This window comes from Pristis pectinata, chromosome 5, assembly GCF_009764475.1.
Source record: "Pristis pectinata isolate sPriPec2 chromosome 5, sPriPec2.1.pri, whole genome shotgun sequence".
NCBI lineage: Eukaryota > Metazoa > Chordata > Chondrichthyes > Rhinopristiformes > Pristidae > Pristis > Pristis pectinata.
Window position 1 is genome coordinate 38,608,328 of NC_067409.1, and position 18,752 is coordinate 38,627,079.

Genomic DNA, 18,752 nt, shown 5'->3' on the forward strand with positions numbered 1-18,752 from the left:
AATCTTACTGAAGGAAACAAGTGGTGCAGTTGTTTTATCAACACTGGTGATACACAGAGAACCCTTTCTATCTGAACAGGAACTTCATTCTCCAAAGTTTCGAGATGACAACATTAAAACTAACAATCTTCCAGAAGAAATAGTGCCTGCAAATTCTTCACTGATATGCTCAGCTCATGCTGAAAGCCATGCAACACAGATGCTTCCTGGAATAAGAACTTATGGACATTTAGAATGGTTCCATTATGAATTACCAGTGCCACTCTATCCCTCTTTCTGGGATGTTCTTACAAACAAAGAAGTTTCTAGGTCTCCAGAACTGAGTTCTCCAGGGAGTGAAATGAATACCGAAGGAAAGAATAATAGCTCAGTTCCTCCAGCTTTAGCAATTTCCACCCCATACAACTGTACAAACATTTCTCATCAAACAAAAACAACATCATCTCCATTCCTCATAAATGACTACAAGTGTGTGAATTTTGAACCACTTCTGACACCATATTGGAAACAGGAGATCTTCATTCCACGTCCACTCAAAGAAGCAAAATACAAAATTCAATGGATTGTGCAGTACAAAAAGATTATAAAATAACTGACTAAATTGTGAGGAGGTCTGGAAAATGTAAAAATATGGATACAAAGTAAATGAATATTTATTTAAAATTTCCAAAAACCGTTAAGAATTACATAAAATTTACAAGAAGCCAGAAATAATAGGCTCCACAACTCAGTGACTCTCCAGTCCATATTCAGTGCATTTGATTTGCATGAGATTATACATAATTTCAATATGAATTTAATATTGACAGTATTAGGAAAACAGTAGAGTTTCTTGTAGCTTGTCTCTTTTTTGTTCACTTGTAGGAATTTGCTTTATGCTTAGGCACAAAGGTGAAATTAGGAGGAACAGGTCCCAATAGCATTTCACTAATGAGAAAATAGAATAAAAAGTCTGAGAATAAATATGTTTATATTAAATTCATGCTTTTAAACACAAAATTACGATTTCTGCTATAAAATGTATGAAGAGCCAAATGGAATTAAAGGCAGTTGCATATGATATTACACTTCAGGGAGAAAACTTAATAAAATCCCATTGCTGAGAGTCAAGCAATCAACATGTGCTACATTAGTAATTGTTAAAATTTGGATTGCAACCTAAAGTAATCCAGGAAAGATTTTTAATTACGTATCAAAAGGACTTAAACAGTTATCTTATGATTAAAACTTCTTTTAAAATGTCTTCAACATTCAAAGAGCATATGATTTTACCTTATTTTGATCCAGTCACACACATTTTGGCTAGCCATTAGAGTTTCCAAATAGTCTCTACCCAAATAATAAGGAGGTCTTTCGTTGATTTTCTGAGGTATATGTTCCAGAAGACCTACTGGAATATACCTGAAGCAAACAAGAATGCAATGTCAGTATTTTCATTGATGTTTGACATATCTCATTTAAAGGGAAATTCAGTGTGGATTTAAAAAATTTGTTTTACCTGCATAAGAATGACAGCCACTCCAAGAGAAACCTTCTACACTTCTCCACTCCTTGTGTATCTGATCCCCAGTGTTCTAGCCCATAATTGCTATAATCCTGGAGAATTTCAAATCTTTCTTTTGAGGAAATATCCCAGTGTCGTTGCTCTTTGATCTCAGTGAATATCCACGGTTTAATCAGTGCCCCTCTGAAATTAAACAAATTCAAGTGTGAGTTTTCAAGAACTTGGTTCTTCTGTATTTCACAGAAAGTCACCAATGCAGAAGGTGACTCAGAACAGTAGATGATTTATCTCCCTTCCAACCACTATACAAACTGTCAGCTATGCACAAATGTATTAGGAAAATGTTGATGCAGAAACAATAAACCTAAAAATAATGCTTTCATAATCTATGTTAGAGAATATCAAACTGTCATGTACAAAAGTGGCACTTTGTTCAAAGCATTTCAGCTTCCTTTTGCATTTCTTTGAAAAACTTAAAATTCAGCCCAAAATATTGGTTTGGGGTTGAATTTTACAAAAAAGTTTTAGATATTTGTTTTCAAATTAGTAAACTGAACTGATGAATAAAATGATTTTCAGCCGGTTGTATTACAATTTAAGTGTCTTCAATGATTTTTTAAGTATATAGAATAGTTAACTGAATATGAATCAAGTTTCATGGTATCTGTAACTGTCTAAAATTACACGAGGCTTTGTTGATGACTGAATATATTCTGCTGTGCTCAGAATTGAAATTAATAAATTACAAATCCTCATTAATTCCATTATAAGTTCTTTTTAATTACATATTTATCATTTCTTTCTGCCTCTATTCTTATCTTCAAAAACATGAACATTTGTATATAAAAATTTTAAAAATGCACATCATTTAGTTGAAAGATCATAAAATCAATTCCAAACAGAACCTTTTAGGTGAATATCACTCTGCAATGGATTCTAGCAATACCTGACATCAAGGCAAATGAGCCAACTTGACTTGCATTCAATCCACTTCCTTAACATTCACTCCTTGCTACTGTCACACCAAAGCTATAATATGTACCATCTATAAAATTCTCTGCAAAAAATTTTTAAGGCTTTTTTTTGATGGTATCTCCAAACCAGTGACCACCACTATATGGATATACAAGGGCCACAGGCACATAGAGGAAAACCTGCTGATGGTAGTGTTCCTAAGTCATATACTACCTGACTAGGAACTAAATTGCCATTCCTATTGTTATTTGAACTAAATATTGAAACTCTCTATTCAACTTTTACTGGAAGAATTGCAGCTACCGCAAGATGGCAGCTCACTATCACATCCTCAAAGGAAATTTGGAAGGGCAATAAATGCAGAGTTACCAGTGATGTCCACACTCCGTAAAATCTAACTAAGCAAATCATGAGCAATAATCACATCTCATCAACTGATATGAAATTAGACAACAGTTGTCATGTGCCTACCAACACAGATGCAAATATATCTGCATCAGAATTATTCCTATTCTCACTTTTCTCACTCCATGTCCAGTGAACCACATAATTCAATACCTCAGAAGTTCATTTCAAGTATCTATCTTGTGCAACTTGTCCAATCCATATGTATCTAGCATAAAATACCCCTCCCCTATCCACAATGAAACAAATGGAAGCAAACTCACTTAAGGTTTAAGTCTTGACATCAAGCTTTGTTGATATCACCCACAACTGCCAGATTGAGACTCATCCTAACATAGAACATCTTGAATAGTGAATTGTTGGATTTATGGGCTATTACTAAGAATCACCATTGGCATTTTTCTGATTGCTTCTGCAATCTACTTCAATTACCAGAACCAAATTCTCCCAGATTCCTGGTCCAGAAAGAAAATGAGATGTGAACAGTAGCTCAATTCACCGTGGCTGGGGTTGGCAGCAGCTAGGGCACAGCTCATGATTTGCACACACACACCCCCCCCCCCCCACCCCGCCAGTAGGACTGTTTGATTGGCCAAAGCAACGTTGTCATTAGGACCAGAAGCTGTTGGGGAAACGCTTGCTCTTTATGCAAGCAGAGGCAGGGCTGGTTAAATTGGATTGTGCCTGTCCTATTACTGAGGCTGGTAGTAGCCTATGTGACAGACTCAAATTGACCTGCATCAACAGACCACTCTGATTGACTCTGTGTTCTGTTGCATGGCAATCACAGCCTTTAAAGGCTCATCAGCAGTTGCTGCAGCAATCTTTCTGGGGATGGGGAGTCTTAAGAGTTTGGGGAGAGGTGCAGAAAGCATGTAAGAATCTGTAACCAAGAAATCCTCATTCATGAAATTTCAAATGATATTCGCTTTGCATTTCATTATGGGAGGTTCACCAAAACACACTGCTGCTTCATAATGTTAGGAATCTTTTAAGTTCATTCCAAGTCTCCAAATAAACTAAATCAGGTTGCAAGGACCTTTGTGAGAATTGTACTGACAGAGATTTCTTAATCCTAACTGCACAAAATGAACAGACCAAACTTCAGCAATGCAGACATGAGCAACATGGTGCAATGGTAGTATTTGGGAAAGAGGAAAAGACAATTCTGAATTTTAGTTGAAATTGAGTGAACATCCGTATTACTTACACACCTTGCAATCATAATTCCTGAGACAGCAGTTGTTGTTCTAGCTCTGTTGGCATCGTCAAATGACAAAATATCACCATTTCCTGTGAAAGATAAAGACTTCAGTTATATACAACCTCAGAAGTCAACTCAGAGTTAACTCCAGCCTCAGAAGTAACCTGGATCTCTTTCAATTTGACTATCACCAAAATAGGTCAATAGCAGATACCGGCTCTCCACTTTGTTCTGGATCATCTGGACAACAATAATGCATACGTCAGGCTGCTGTTCATCAACTACAGCTCAGCATTCAACACCATCATCCCCTCCAAATTTATCATCAAACTTCAAGATCTGGGCTTACTTTGCATCTGGATCTTTGACTTCCTCATTGGCAGACCTCAGTCAGTATGGATCGGTAACAACATCTCCTCCTCAATGACCATCAACACATGTGTACTTCAAGGCTGCATGCTTAGCCCCCTGCTCTACTCTCTTTACATCCACAGCTTTGGAGCTAAGCACAGCTCCAATACCAACTAAAAATTTGACAAGAAAACCATTGTTGTTGGCCAGATCATGGGTGGTGATGAGTTAGCATACAGGAGTGAGACAGAACATCTGGTTGAATGGTGTTGCAATAACCACCTCACGCTCAGTGTCAACAAAACTAAGGAGCTAATTGTTAACGTCAGAAAGGGGAAGTCGCGAGACCACCTACCAGTTCTCTTTAGAGGGTTAGAGGTAGAGAGAGTAAGCAGCTTCAAATTCCTGGACGTTAACATCTCGGGTGACCCATCCTGGGCCCAAGCACACGGTGCAATCATGAAGAAGTCTACTTTCTTAGAAGCTTAAGGAGATTTGGCATGTCACCAAGCATTCTAACAAACTTTTACAGGTGCACTGTTGAAAGTATCCTGACTAGCTGCATCATGGCCCAGTGTGAAAATTTCACTGCACAGGAACGCGAGAGACTGGAGAGAGTAGTGGACACAGCCCAGTCAATCACATCCCTCCCTACCATCGACAGCACCTACAGGAGGCGCTGCCTCAAAAAGGCAGCATCCATCAGCCGCATCTATCATCAAGGATCCGCACCGTCCGGATCACGCCCTCTTCTCATTGCTACCATCAGGCAGAGGTACAGAAGGCTGAAGCTCACACCAGGTTCAGGAACAACTACTTTCCTACAACCATCAGGTTTTTGAATTGACCTGCACAACCCTAATCCTACCTCAGCAATGGAACAATACGGACCACCTCTTGCACTGCCTTGTCTCTGATTGTGCCTTTTTTTTTGCACTAATGTCTTTTTTTCCCTCCCTCTTCACTGTCTTGTATAATTTATATTCTGTGTGTTGTCCGTACCTACGTGCCTGTGATGCTGCTGCAAGTTTTTCATTGTAGCTGTACCTCACCGTACTTGTGCACATGACAATAACTCGACTTGACTCGACTACAGGGCATAGGTGAAGGACAGCAAATTTAATTCCTAATTGCTTTTTTTTACAAGGGTAGTATAGTGGTCAATGAGTGATAGGGCATTCGGGAGTATTGAGTATCTGGAAGTACAAATCCAAGGATCCATGAAGGCAGCAGGACAGGTGAATAAAATGACAAAGAATGTATATGGGACACTAGCCTTCATTAGCCAGGACATGGAATACAAGAGCAGGGATGTTATGGCACAACTATATAAAATGTTGGTTAGGCCACAGCTGGAGTACTGTGTGCAGTTCTGGTCTCTGCAATATACAAAGGACATGATTGCACTGGAGAGGATGCACAGGATATTCTCCAAGATGCTGCCTGGGATGGGAAGAGACCGTACTAGGGGGCCTAGGTTTAAGGTGAGAGGGGAAAAAGTTAAGAGACGCGAGGGTCAACTTTGGTAGTGGGTATATGGAATGAGCAGCCAGAAGAAGCGGTTGAGGTGGGTACAATTACAACATTTAAAAAACATTTAGACAGGTACATGGATATGAAAGGTTTAGAGCAATATGGGCCAAACACAGGCAAATGGAACTGACTCAGGTAGTCAACCTGGTGGGCATGAATGAGTTGGGCCAAAGGGCCCGTTTTCCTGTTGTATAACTCTATTACAAGATGCGGATTAGCCATTTGACTATAGGCACGTCTATACCATCAACAGAATTAAACAACAGAATAAAGCCTTAGAATAGGATAGGAAGGTCATAGGATGATAGAGGTGGTGGTTATTTCATCCACAGTGTCAGTTAAGAAGTGGACCAACCACAATGGTAAGAGAACATCAGAAGCTGCCACATGTAGATCCTGCCAGCATTTTGAAGGTGGCGGCTCCAGGAACACAAGAACTCCAGGACATATCATGACAGTGCTGAAGGGTACTAATGATATTGTACATCATATTATATCATATCCTTGTATCCAGAGTTTGATCCCTACCATAACTGTAATTGCAAATATGGGAGGTTACTCCTCTGATTTACTTAAACCACTTATGTTCCTTTCACAAATCAGGAGCTAGGTTACAGGATCAGCCATAACTTTATTGACTGCAGAGCAAGCTTAAGAAGCTGTAGAGCTTACTCTTGCTTCTAGTTCTTAAGAGTCTCTGAACTATTCTTATCTATGTATTCTGGTAATAGCTACCATAAACTACACAGCAGTAATAAATAAAATTGAACAATACATACCAAAGACTTGCATTGGTTTAGCTAACTGAGCACAGTAATCAATGTAATCCCAATCTGCCAATTTACTGTATCGTTGCTCTCTGGATCGACCATGGAGCTAAGAAACACAATTAGGAATCATTAAAAGAAAATGTCACTATCATATTCTAGTAATAGCAAAAATGCTTAAATATTGAAAGGAGAAGTTCATAGCTTATTTTAAATCAGTTTTATACTGATGACAATAATTATTATAGCTTATTCTACAAAGAAGTTCATTTTCCTTTTCATTAGTCATCAATTTTGACCATGCATTTGCGATCATCTTTAATGAAGCAAGACACCCTAAATAATTTCACAGTATTTTGAAGCAAAATCTGATGAAACACATAGGTCATCAACCCCAATGTCTTCTAAAAGGTAGGTTGGTACAGAGCTTCTTAAATGAAGAAAGAGGTTTTGGGAGGGGAAATTTAAGAGCTTAGAACCTTGTCAGGTGATGATACAGATACTAAGGCTGAAGTCTTTACACTTGGGTATAACCAAGAGATCAAAACAAGAGAAATAAAGATTTTTGGGTGTCTTCCCAGAGAGGAAATTGCTAATTAAAGGGAGGGAACAAAGCTGCAAATGACGGGATAGAGGGGCAGGGACAAGAGGGAAATGAAAAAAATAGAATGAGAACTTTAAACCTGGGGTGCTGGCTAACCAGGAGTCAATGCGCATCGTGGATGAGCAAGTGGAATTTAGTACAAGAATCAGAATGCGGGAAGAACTCAGCAAGTCATCAGCATCTGAGGAGGCAAGGTGTAAATCGATGTTTTGGGTTGAGAACTGCATCAGGAGCAGGGCGAAAGAGAGGCTGAACCAGATGAAACCAGTGGAAGTTAGTATGAGTTAAGAGATGGATGACAGAGTTTTGCATGATCTCAACTTTGAGGAAAGCCAGCCAAGAAATAGTCAATTCTATTAACGATAAAAGGCACAAATGAGGATTTCAGCAGTAGATGAGCAGGGACAGTGCCAAGCAATTTAATAAATGGTGAAAAAAAAGGCATCTTTTTGACCTCATAGATATGCAATTCAAAAATTTATCAGGGTTGTGAAAACCCTGGTTCAATTTCAAACAGATGCTATGAAAAAGTATAAAGTCAATGACTAGGAAATAGTGTTTCTGGTGGACAGTAAAGACAATGGATCAATATTTAGTTAGAGGAAATTTTGATTCATCTGAAATTGGATGCCAGACATGCATTCTGTCAATTAAAGGTCAGTGTAGAGATGAAGAAGTGGATGTGAGGTAGGGCTAGGTCAGTACCTACATGGAAAGATTCTGTGCGTTTCCAAATGATATTTTGAGGAGCAGATGCAAAATGGAAATACAAGGGCCCAAAAAGAAAGTTAGCCAGACGAAGAGAAGATATTGGATAATCAGACAGCCCCATCCAGATGGATGACAGTGGAAGGCTGTTGGAGAATGGTCTGGCTAATTACATCAGAGTCTATCAAGAAGTCCAAGGGAATGAGGAGGGTCAGATGAACTTTGTCCTGGTGACATGGCATATTATTTGTGATTTTGATCAGAGCTATTTTGCTTCTGTGCAAGGGGCAGAGAACGGTTTAGATAGATGAGGGATAGGGTCATAAGGTCTGGGGGCTACAAAGGACCGGAGAAGAGAAGTTGGAAGTGGAACAGTCATTTATAAGAATGCAAAAGTAAAGAGTTCTGTTTTAAAGAAAGGAGAGGGCTGATAATAGTAGATTTGAAAGAACGTCGTACCCAAAGAGATAACTTTTAACATCAGAAAGCATGGAGGCTAGGCAGCGCAACTGAGTGGTCAGTTGTTAAGTGGGAATATGGTCAAAAGAATAGGAGGTGGATCTCAGGACAAGGATTCGGAGAAATCATCCCATCTCACATAGTTGTATTCATGCAGATGTTTTACTGATCTATAAACTACAAGGTTATCCTAGCTTCCAGGAACTAATTAAACGGCTCCCTTTTCCTGCAGGGAAACAGCAGGCAACATTCCATATTAGAAAAATGAAACAATTCCACTGCATCCTAGCTCTCATGACGTAGCATGATCAAGCTTGGCCTATAAACAAATTGTTTTATTGTAACTGTGGCCCTCAATAGGATATCAGGAACTGCTCGTTGAAGGCCTGAAATATACCTTTAGTATTTATTAATTAAACGTTAAAGCAACAAACTTATAGACTCAAATTGTTCTTTAACTAGAGTGCAAAATTGAGATGTTACAACTTGTGCACTTAATCTTCATTTTTATTTTGCAAAAGTACCAAATATATTAGGTCAAAATAAACAAGCAAAGGAATAGAATGCTTGTTGGTACTTACTGTAACCATGGGAAGCCCACAGTCCCTAAGGCCAGGTATTATTTTATGGGCAATATTGACCTTTTCATGTATACCAGTCCTTAATTTTGCTGTCACTGGAACATCCAATACCTACAATAGGATATGGAACAAACAGTTTCAGTTACATCTGACAAAGCAATGAACAGATTTGTTATTAGTGAACTGAGTGTCCACTGAAGTTACTTACAGAATTCATTCCTTTTACAATCTGTTCCAATTTGGTCACACGGTACATTAGACCACAACCTGCACCCTGGAAAGAGAAGTACGATTTGGGAAGCATTTTACAAAGGGAAATACACCCAGTGAGTCACATGCTTATTCATATTTTCTAACACATGGTCCTGTATCATAATGAGCAGGCTAGATTGCACAACCAACTGGAAATACTGAACTAAAACTCCACAATACTTACAAAGAGTAAAATACACACTAAAAGCATTAGATTTCTCAATAAAAGGTTTATGAAATTGTTCTAAGAAAAATTTACATCTTCAATGTACAGAATTAAAATTTTTTGGGGTTTGCATTGAGTATAGCCATATGGCTTCACCAGATCTACATTTTTTTAATATAAGACATCATAACAGAATATATTTAACATAATATATTCCTCACACAAAACATCTCTAAACTTTACAAACAGGGCATCAAAATTTCCTACCTTCTGATACACCAAATCTATTGGGCAGCCAACATTGATGTCAACAAAATCAACATCAATGCTCTGGTTCAAAAGCTCGGCACATTTTGTCATGGTGTCTGGAAAAGCTCCCTCTAGCTGCAGCAAGGAAATAATTAATTTTAACTGCAAGCAATGATATATCACAAATACTAATTGTATTGAAAGTCCATCACAGGATACAATATATTGCTTATATTTCCTTGTGTATAGCCTACTGTTCACATTCACTTACTTGCTCTGGATTTATGAGCATTCTGGAACCAACCTGAACAGGCACGATGGTGCAGTGGTTAGCATAACGCTACTACAGTGCTAGCGACCCAGATTCAATTCCGGCTGCTGTCTGTAAGGAGTTTGTACGTTCTCCCTGTGTCTGCGTGGGTTTCCTCCGGGTGCTCTGGTTTCCTCCCACATTTCAAAGACATACAGGTTAGGAAGTTGTGGGCATGCTAATGTTGGCGCCAGAAGCATGGCAACACTTGCGGGCTGCCCCAGAACACTCTATGCAAAAGATGTATTTCACTGTGTGTTTCAATGTATGTGTGACTAATAAAGATCTTATCTTATCTAACAGCCTTGAAACACAAATCAGATGTGTGCAGGCCAGAACAAGGCCCAAGCATGAAATTCCTCTGGAAACTAATGACAAGTGGCAAAGTAAAGCCCCAATTTCCTTCTCCCTTCTATGCTAGCTCAGCCAAAAATCAAAGCTATCCAGACTTTACAAACCTTCAGAATATCCGACACCTATAAACATGTAAAATCTACCAAACAGTTTAAATATAAAAAGATTAAGATTTCATAAATTGTTTTAAAAAAATAAATGACTAAGTTACGTAATTCAGAACACTACAGTCAACACAGATAATTAAAAACATGCAGACACAAGAGACTGCAGATGCTGGAATCTGAAGCAAAAATCAAACTGCTGGAGGAACTCAGCGGGTCGGGCAGCATCCGTAGAGGGAAACCAACAGTCAACATTTCGGGTCAAGACTCTTTATCTGGACACAGATGATTGAAAACATGCAATTTATTTTAACTCTTTCCTGCAGCTCTACAAACACCTATTAAATGAATGGGATTATGGATCCTGCAGTCAATCTAATCCGTTACCAGATCCAAAAGCCAATTTTCCAGCAAAAGCACTGTGGAACTTCAGCAAACTCTTCTTCCCATGCCAAAACTAATAATGAAGCAACTAGCCAGCAATATTGGGACTTCTGCATTCATGAGGACCTCACATGCTGGGATTTACAAGAAAAATCCTACATTGCTTCCTAAAAAATATTTGCAACTTCCCAGAGACAAATGATGGCTTTCTGGAAAATAAAGCATCATCTGTTGAGACCAGCTGGGGGCATTTTTTATTATTCGGATCTGGGAAGCTGGTTGAAGCACCTCCTTTGCCAACTGTTCAGAGATTAAAATGTTGATTTTCATCTTGATGTTTTCCTAATAGAAAGACCAGGATAAATGTCACATATAGATGCTGTTTCACAAACTTGGATATCTGTACGTGCAAACTGGTAACACACCATACCATTAATACACACCTATTTCTAAAAGTTTTCCCGATCATGGATGGTGTAAGTGCTAAAACAGTTTATTTGCTGTGCTGAAGTTTCCTGTAAAGCTTGAGTACCTAGTTGTAGGGCCACAGCCTTTATCATAGTTACAAATGATTCAAAGATTCAGATGGCGAAGCCCTGTTTAAACATCTTTTAAGATTCATCAAAGTAACTTTTGACATCACAGACCTGAACTCCAAAGAAGTCTTCTGTGTGGTGACGTTTCAACAGTGCCCATTCTGAAGACTGACCTTGCAAAAGGTTTGTACACATTGCCATCTCCCCACAAGTGATGTCAGCTCCAAATCTTTTACAGATTCGACGGAAAGGAAGATTTCCACACTGTGATGAAAAGAATGAGTTGCACGTGAAAAGCAGCTTTCATAATGTTGGAATGTCTCAATGCACTTACAAGTTGCTTTTGAAATGTGTACTGTAGAATATAGCATACAACAGAGGATGACACTTGAGGAGCTGGAAATGTATATTCCTGTTACTGAACACAACTCTAAATTAGATTGATCTAGGGACTAGTACTTCAAAAGTATTCCTTTATTAATATTGCCTTTAAACTATAGGTATTATATTCCTCCTTTGGTTAGGAAAGCAGGCAGTTTGACTTATGGGTCCTATGACAATTCTCAATGTCACTCTGAGCAGTTCACAGGAGGCAGGTTAATGAGGTTTTTTCCCCCCATCAGCTTAAGTTTTTACTAGACTAGTTGTCTGCCACTAAAGGTCACAAATAATAAAATTTCTTCAGTGTTAGAGATTTTCCATTTCTGTCATCAAAAGAGCATGAAAATATCTGAATTCTAGATTCTCAACTCGTGTTTACTTTGATACTTTGGCTGACCATGGAGAAATCTTGCTTTATCACACTGCATGATTCCACAAATAACAACAGTCCATTTCATCCAATTATAATCTCCGTCCATTCCTGTTTAGTTCCTCATATTAGTGATGGGCAAGGTCTGACAAACATGCCCACATCCAAGTCTGAACTTTAGAGACATTTAACCAGAAACACGTGTTGAATTAAGTCCTTTTGTCTTTGTTAGCATCATTGAACATTACTCACCGTTGTCAGTGGTGCAAGATACAGCTTATCTCTGAAGTTCAGCTGAAAAATAAAATGTAAATATTTATTTCAAACACACTAAAGATAATTGAAAAGTAATATAACACAAAATATTATCATGGAAACTATTAGATGGAAACTTAAACCAGCATCTGCAAAATTATCACACTATTGTGAAAATTATTTTCATTAATATTCAAGAATTATTTGTTTTACAAAAACTTATTTATGGGGTGCATGTTGTTTACAATGATTGGCTTTCCTTAATGAATGCATAAAAGGATAAATTAATTAACTACCAGCCTTCCCCTATATACAAGTGCTATATAGAAAAATGAATACATTATTTTACTTGAAATTAAAAGCCTCTTGGAATTTGTTTTTCCCAAATGAGAAAACAAGGGAAAATATAGAAGATGAAACTGGTCCTTAATTTGAATACTGTCCCTGTACACATACTCTTCCTTAAAATTCTTTATACTCTATTTCACATTCACGGTCCCTCTCGTTTTCCCCTGATTATCCTATACTTCACTCCCCAGTGACCTTCACCAGCTACAGAGGTTCCACTAATGAGCTCCTCAGAAGTCTATTCTTTTAACAGGAATTTCTTTCGCAATTTAATTCTCCCTCATTTTATGCTTTTGCTGTCCAGTGCCCAATACCTCCAAAACAGAAAATGCTAACTGATGCACTTCCCTAACATATTCACTGATCTGTGCTATATCAAAGCCTCTCTCTCATGCTAATACAGTTGACATAATTGTTAAAGATTTCCAAACTGCACCTTAACAAAGTGTGCATATATACATGCACATCGCAGAAAGTCAGGTTACTTATTACTTGATGCCCTTTGTGGAACAAAGTTTATGGATTTGGATATAAAGTGCAATTTGGATATGGATGTTTCCCCACAATGCCTGCAAATATCATTGAGGGAGAACACACTGTGGATGGGAATCAGAAGGAACCAAGGATTCCATCTTAGATGATGGTGTCAGGAAGCAGACAGAATGGGAGACAAAGCTACTGTGTTGGAATGTCAAACTATAATAGAGTAGAATCAGAGCTAAATTCCAGACCGGCAAAACCACCCTGTGTGTAAAAGATATTTCAACCGCTAGAAAAATCAAAACTGTGATACCAAGAAACATTCGTTCCAAGGCAAGGTAAATGTTGGCTATTCTCCTTTCTCCAAATCAAAACTGATAAAGCTGACTTACTTGTTTCTTCTCACAGGATCGAAGCTTTATGATATCTTCATCAGTCATAACACCTAATCTTTTTGCAGAGGATATTTGTTTGTTCTCATCAACAGAAATGGGAATAGCTACATCTATCCCTGAACTAGGAGTCATCTTTTCTTCCAATTTGTTTCCTGGAGAGGCAAAAGTATTCAGCGACTCGGCAATTACATTATCATTTGGTGCTACACAAACACAGTTTTCTTCCATGGCTGCACTTGAGGCACTAACAGCTGACTCCATCTCCACTGTCATATCTGTAATAACCTTGGTGGAAACAGGTTTCTCTTCTGAATTATGTTGTTTTCCTGATTCATTTGTAGTTTCTTCTTCTGAATTATCTTGTTTTCTTCTTTCATTTTTTATGCTCAACTTTTTCAAATATTGCTCAGATTTGGGAAAAGAAAACTTTTTCTTACGAAGGATATGCTGCAGTTCTTTGCTGAGGGTATTTTTCACCATCACTTTTGTCTCCCACATTTTCTTAAGATCCTCATTAATAAGGTTCTTGTTATCTGGCCCAATATGAGATTGTGCAAATCGACAGGAAATGCCATATTGACAGCTTCCATATGTGTCATACAAGTAACAATGGTCTCCAAGATCAGCAGGCTTAGATGCCAAATACTTTGACACATCATGCAAAAATCTACACTTTTCACCATAGTAACATTCTCCTGGAGGTTCCTGGGGGGAAAAAAAAACAAAATGGCAATGCATGTTAAACACCTTTTTTAACAACATAACAATCAGAAAAGAGAAATAGAAAAATATTAAAAGCCAATCCGGCAATCTCAGGAAATGAAGCACTATGAACAATGTTGCTTAGCAACAGAAGAAAACTACAATGCAATGACGACATTTTATTGAGGACAGGTTATAATTATAACTGAACAACTGATATACGTAAGTCCATTTTGGTTCAGTTCATGAGATTTGACTAAATAGCTTCAAAAGATAATAAACCAAAAGGGTTCCTACTTTCCTCATGCTTCCTTTTCAACTAACTATAAAACGACTTTCAAAATTAATCACATGTATTTTAATTCTTGCATCTAGAGTTTGCTTATTGTCAATTTGGTACCAATGTCTGAAACTTCCCAGTAACATTGGTGCTATTTGCTTAACATCCGATGGTTCTCAAGGTCCGGTGCACTTAAGCTGCAGTCTCACAGCTTATTTTGCACACACAATTCTGTCCTTGCAACAAAATTTGGGCAAGCTTTAATTCTGTAGCTCTTTTCCACATCTTGACTTGGAGTGAGGCACTTGGAACTTAATACGCAGCTAGATTATACAGAAACTACGTATAGACTCATTTTCACTTAGGAAACTTGTACTTCCAGATTTTAAGGATTTCTAGTGTACAGGCAAAACCAAGTCATTAATTGGTGTGTTATCACTAAAATGTTAATGTCACCTCTCTACAATAATGTCAGTGAGGTAGCAACCCTTCACTGCATAATTTTATTCCTCATCTGAAAAAGCTTTGAACACTTCACAAAAAAAAATGAGGTTGATTTAGTGAAACAATCATTGCAATCCTTTTCTTAATAAATTAATATTTTATCTCCCTTTTCCAGGTTTTGTAGAGCCAGGCAAGTTCTACAGTCAAGACAAAATGCAGGAGCCCTATTCTTAAACTTATTTTAATGCTGTTCTTATTCTATCAGTGGAAAATATGAACAATTGTGAAAGATGACTATTTCAGAATTCCTCTCACTTACAATCCTGTACTCGGGTTAAGTAAAATGCAGTGCCCAAACAAATCTTCATAACAAAACAGGCAAGACTAGCAACTCGACTGAGTGTGAAAACAGAGAAAGGACAGGAGCGTAACACATAAAACTTAACTGACTATATATACTAATTTTTCAAATCAATATAGCATCAAAAACGGGAAAAAATGTATCTTTCTCAATACTTACTCGAAATACAGAGGTACACAACTTTCGATCATGTTCATACTGGTTAGGCTTCATGTGAGGTCTGTTTTTATTCTGGCCTCTGGCCTTCCTATTACTTTGCTTGCAGTTGCCTTTATTTTGACATAATTCTGTGCTATTCTTTTCGGATTCATTTGCATCTTGATCACTTTGATCGATTTTAATTTTTTTTGATTCATGCTTCAGAGAATCTTCAGTAATTTCTCCATCTAAATTGTCAGGAAGTATTAGATCTTTCTTCTTTCCATTATTAAGATATTCATGGAATTCATCTTTGCTAATCAGGTATCTGGAAGAAAAAGCAAATTAATTGAGCAAATTAAAACATCTTTCAAATTATGAAAGATTTTGATAGAGTGGATAATGGGAAATCATTGCCACTCGTGGGCAACAGCAAAGGCCAATAAGATAGCCAGCAAGAAAACAAACATGGATTCAGAAGAAACTTCATTGTTCAGGAACAGTTGTGGAAAAAGGGAAGCTAGATATGTATCAGGGAGAAAAGAATCAAAGGTTATGTTGGTAGAGTTAGATGAGGAAGAATGGAGGCACCTTGAGTGAAGCATAGTTTTTGGGCCTCTTACACTGTTTTATACGCAATGTGCAAGTTCAAGGATCTGTGAATGTGGCAGCACAGGTAGACGTGGAGGTTAAGAAGGGATACTGGATACAGGTCTTCATTACCCAGAGCACAGAGTATAAGAGAGGTCTTGGTACAACTTTCTGAAACCTGGTTAGCCTAAACATGGGGTATTGAGTGCTGTTTTGGTTGCCATGCTATAGGAGAGGCATGATTCCACTGGGGAGAGTGGAAAGGATATTTCCCAGGATGTTGCCTGGGATGGACTGGGTTTGTTTTCTTTGGAGACAGAGGACACGGGGGAGTTGGGGAATCCTGATTGATATATACAAAATAATGCATAATGTGGATAGGGTAGATAGTAAGAAACTTTTCCCCACAGCAGAGGTATCTAAAACTAGAAAGTATAAGCTTAAGGTAAGGCAGAAGAGGTTTAGAGGGCAGTTGGAAGCTGGAACAATGCCTGATGGGTGGCGCAGGCAAAGACTCTCACAACGTCTGACAAGTGTCTCACCAAAGCGTACAAGGTTATGGACCAAGTGCTGGTAGATCAGATTGGTATAGATGAGTACTTTATGGTCAATGTGGACATGGTGGGCTGAAGGGCCTACTTCACTGCTGTAAGACTCTATGGCAATTACTGTTGTTGATCCCTACCTGTTAAAGTAAATGTTCAGCGCAAGAATTGTTGAACTAAAGGCTGAGCACAGTGAAAAATGACTTTCCACTTTCATGGAAAGTTTTAGGTTTTTCTGGTGCATTACTGGGTATAATATAGCAATTACTGCAACTTCAAGATATGTATTTATTTAAATGTGAAATCTCTCAATGATATGTGTGAACATCAAATCAGCCAGCAATCTCCTGATTTCCAGGTTTAACTGCAGATGTATGATACCACAACTTTCACAGAACATCGAACAATACACCAAAGGAACAGCCCTTTGACCCACGATGTCTATGCCAACCCTGATGCCAATTTAAACTAATCCAACTTGTCTACAAATGGTCCATATCCCTCCATCCCTGCCTGTTAATGTGCCTGCTAACTGTCTCTTTCCACATGCCTGATAAAAATAAATTTGTTTTAAAGGCAACTTACTGAGACTTGACTGGTGCTACTCCTGGGTAAGTCACATTACCATTTGTCGAGTTATTGGCATCTCCTTCAGCCATAATTAACCAAGATGACGATTACAGGGTTGTAAAGTCCCAGAAACCAAATGTATTATCAAACCAGCATTCAAATTAGACAATAAAGAATGCTGGCAATACTCATCAGGTCAGGAAGCATCTGTGGAGAGAGAAACAGGGTTAAAATTTCATGTTAATGATCCATCATCAGAACTGGAAAAATGAGAAAACAAACATTATAAGTCACAGAGAATGGTAGGGGCAAAGAACAAAGGGAGCATCTGTGCTAGCAGATGTCTGGAGGAGTGTAAAGAGAGAAAACCAGTGAGAGCAGCAGGGAAGTAGAAAAACAGGCCGGAGCTGTGAGATCCGGAGCACAGAAGATGGCATCCGTCTGAAATAAAGGAGAATACTGGAAATATTTAACGGACGGGATAACATCTGTAGAAACAAAACGTTAATGCTGCACGTGGGTGATCTTCGATCAGAAATAGCTGGTTCTGGAATAAACAGGAGAGGTCTGCTATTTGAAGTGGTTGAATCCCGCATCAAGTCCCGGGGCTGCATGGTGCCTCTGCGGGAAATGGGTGCCGTCCGTCGTACAGGGGGAAGTCAGAACCGTGCACAGAATTCAATTCTCAGACCCCAGCAAGCACAGTTAAACTGTTCAATCTTTCTTTACATACAGTTGTCAGCAGGATGGACGGGAGCACCTCTCCTATCGCGGCGAACGGTGGCGGCAGACCGGGACCTGGGACCTGGGCCGCCACCGCTGCCTCATCCCTGCCGCTTGAAGCCCTTCACCAGAGCCCAGGCCCCTCCTTCACCCCAATAAACGTCCAGACCAAAATCAGCCCAACCCGTCTGAGGACGCGGAGAGAAGAAGACGGTTGTTTAAAGACCGTCGAGGAGAACATTTACCAGAAGCGCAGGTGCAGCGTGAGCCGCACGGAGAGAAGCCGGACCGACACGTCCAACACACTGCAGGTGCACCGATGGAAAGCTTCCGCCACAACTCGCAACCGCTTGCGCAGATCCGGGGAGCTGTCACAGTCCGGATCATTTCACCGCATCAGAGCTTGCAGCATCTACATTTATGTAACTAGTTTTGGCGAGAGATTAAATATGTATGTGAGAGAATTTCCAACAGTGCTACAAATGTGGTTCAGCTTACTTATTAATATATGAAATTGCATTTTTAATCAGCGAGTTTACAAAAGGCAAATCCAACTGGGAGCTATTCCTTGGTAGATATTCAGTACCTTTGTAAACTTGAGAGCCCTGACAGAGATTTTTCAAATCTTCACTGACCAGATGACTGGATGACAACAACTGTGATATCTTTATTCAAGAGAAAGGCACGAGGGATAAGTCAGGTAACTAGGAAAGTTATTGGATG

The 18,752-nt window shown here is 38.7% G+C and overlaps 1 protein-coding gene across 1 annotated transcript; it reads right to left on the reverse strand.

Moving 5' to 3' along the window:
• Window positions 1–611: 611 nt before the first annotated feature.
• dus3l (dihydrouridine synthase 3-like (S. cerevisiae)) lies at window positions 612–18,422 on the reverse strand. The gene is made up of 14 exons (XM_052016313.1): window positions 18,275–18,422; window positions 17,322–17,513; window positions 15,622–15,928; window positions 13,673–14,380; window positions 12,450–12,491; window positions 11,558–11,710; window positions 9,777–9,893; window positions 9,300–9,365; window positions 9,092–9,202; window positions 6,752–6,848; window positions 4,099–4,177; window positions 1,499–1,687; window positions 1,273–1,401; window positions 612–927 (listed from the first exon to the last, which is right to left on the reverse strand). Exons 2-14 carry the CDS (start codon window positions 17,393–17,395, stop codon window positions 855–857), a joined length of 2,145 nt encoding a protein of 714 aa, XP_051872273.1. The 5' UTR covers window positions 17,396–17,513; window positions 18,275–18,422; the 3' UTR covers window positions 612–854.
• Between the last annotated feature and the right edge of the window lie 330 nt (window positions 18,423–18,752).

Coding starts and splice junctions, on each gene's coding strand:
- dus3l (XM_052016313.1), bottom strand. CDS start 17,395: ATGGCTGAAGGAGATGCCAATAACTCGACAAATGGTAATGTGACTTAC. Junction 14,381..15,621: donor TGTGTACCTCTGTATTTCGA/GTAAGTATTGAG, acceptor TTTTCCCCCCAG/GAACCTCCAGGAGAATGTTA. Junction 928..1,272: donor TGTGACTGGATCAAAATAAG/GTAAAATCATAT, acceptor TTTTCTCATTAG/TGAAATGCTATTGGGACCTG.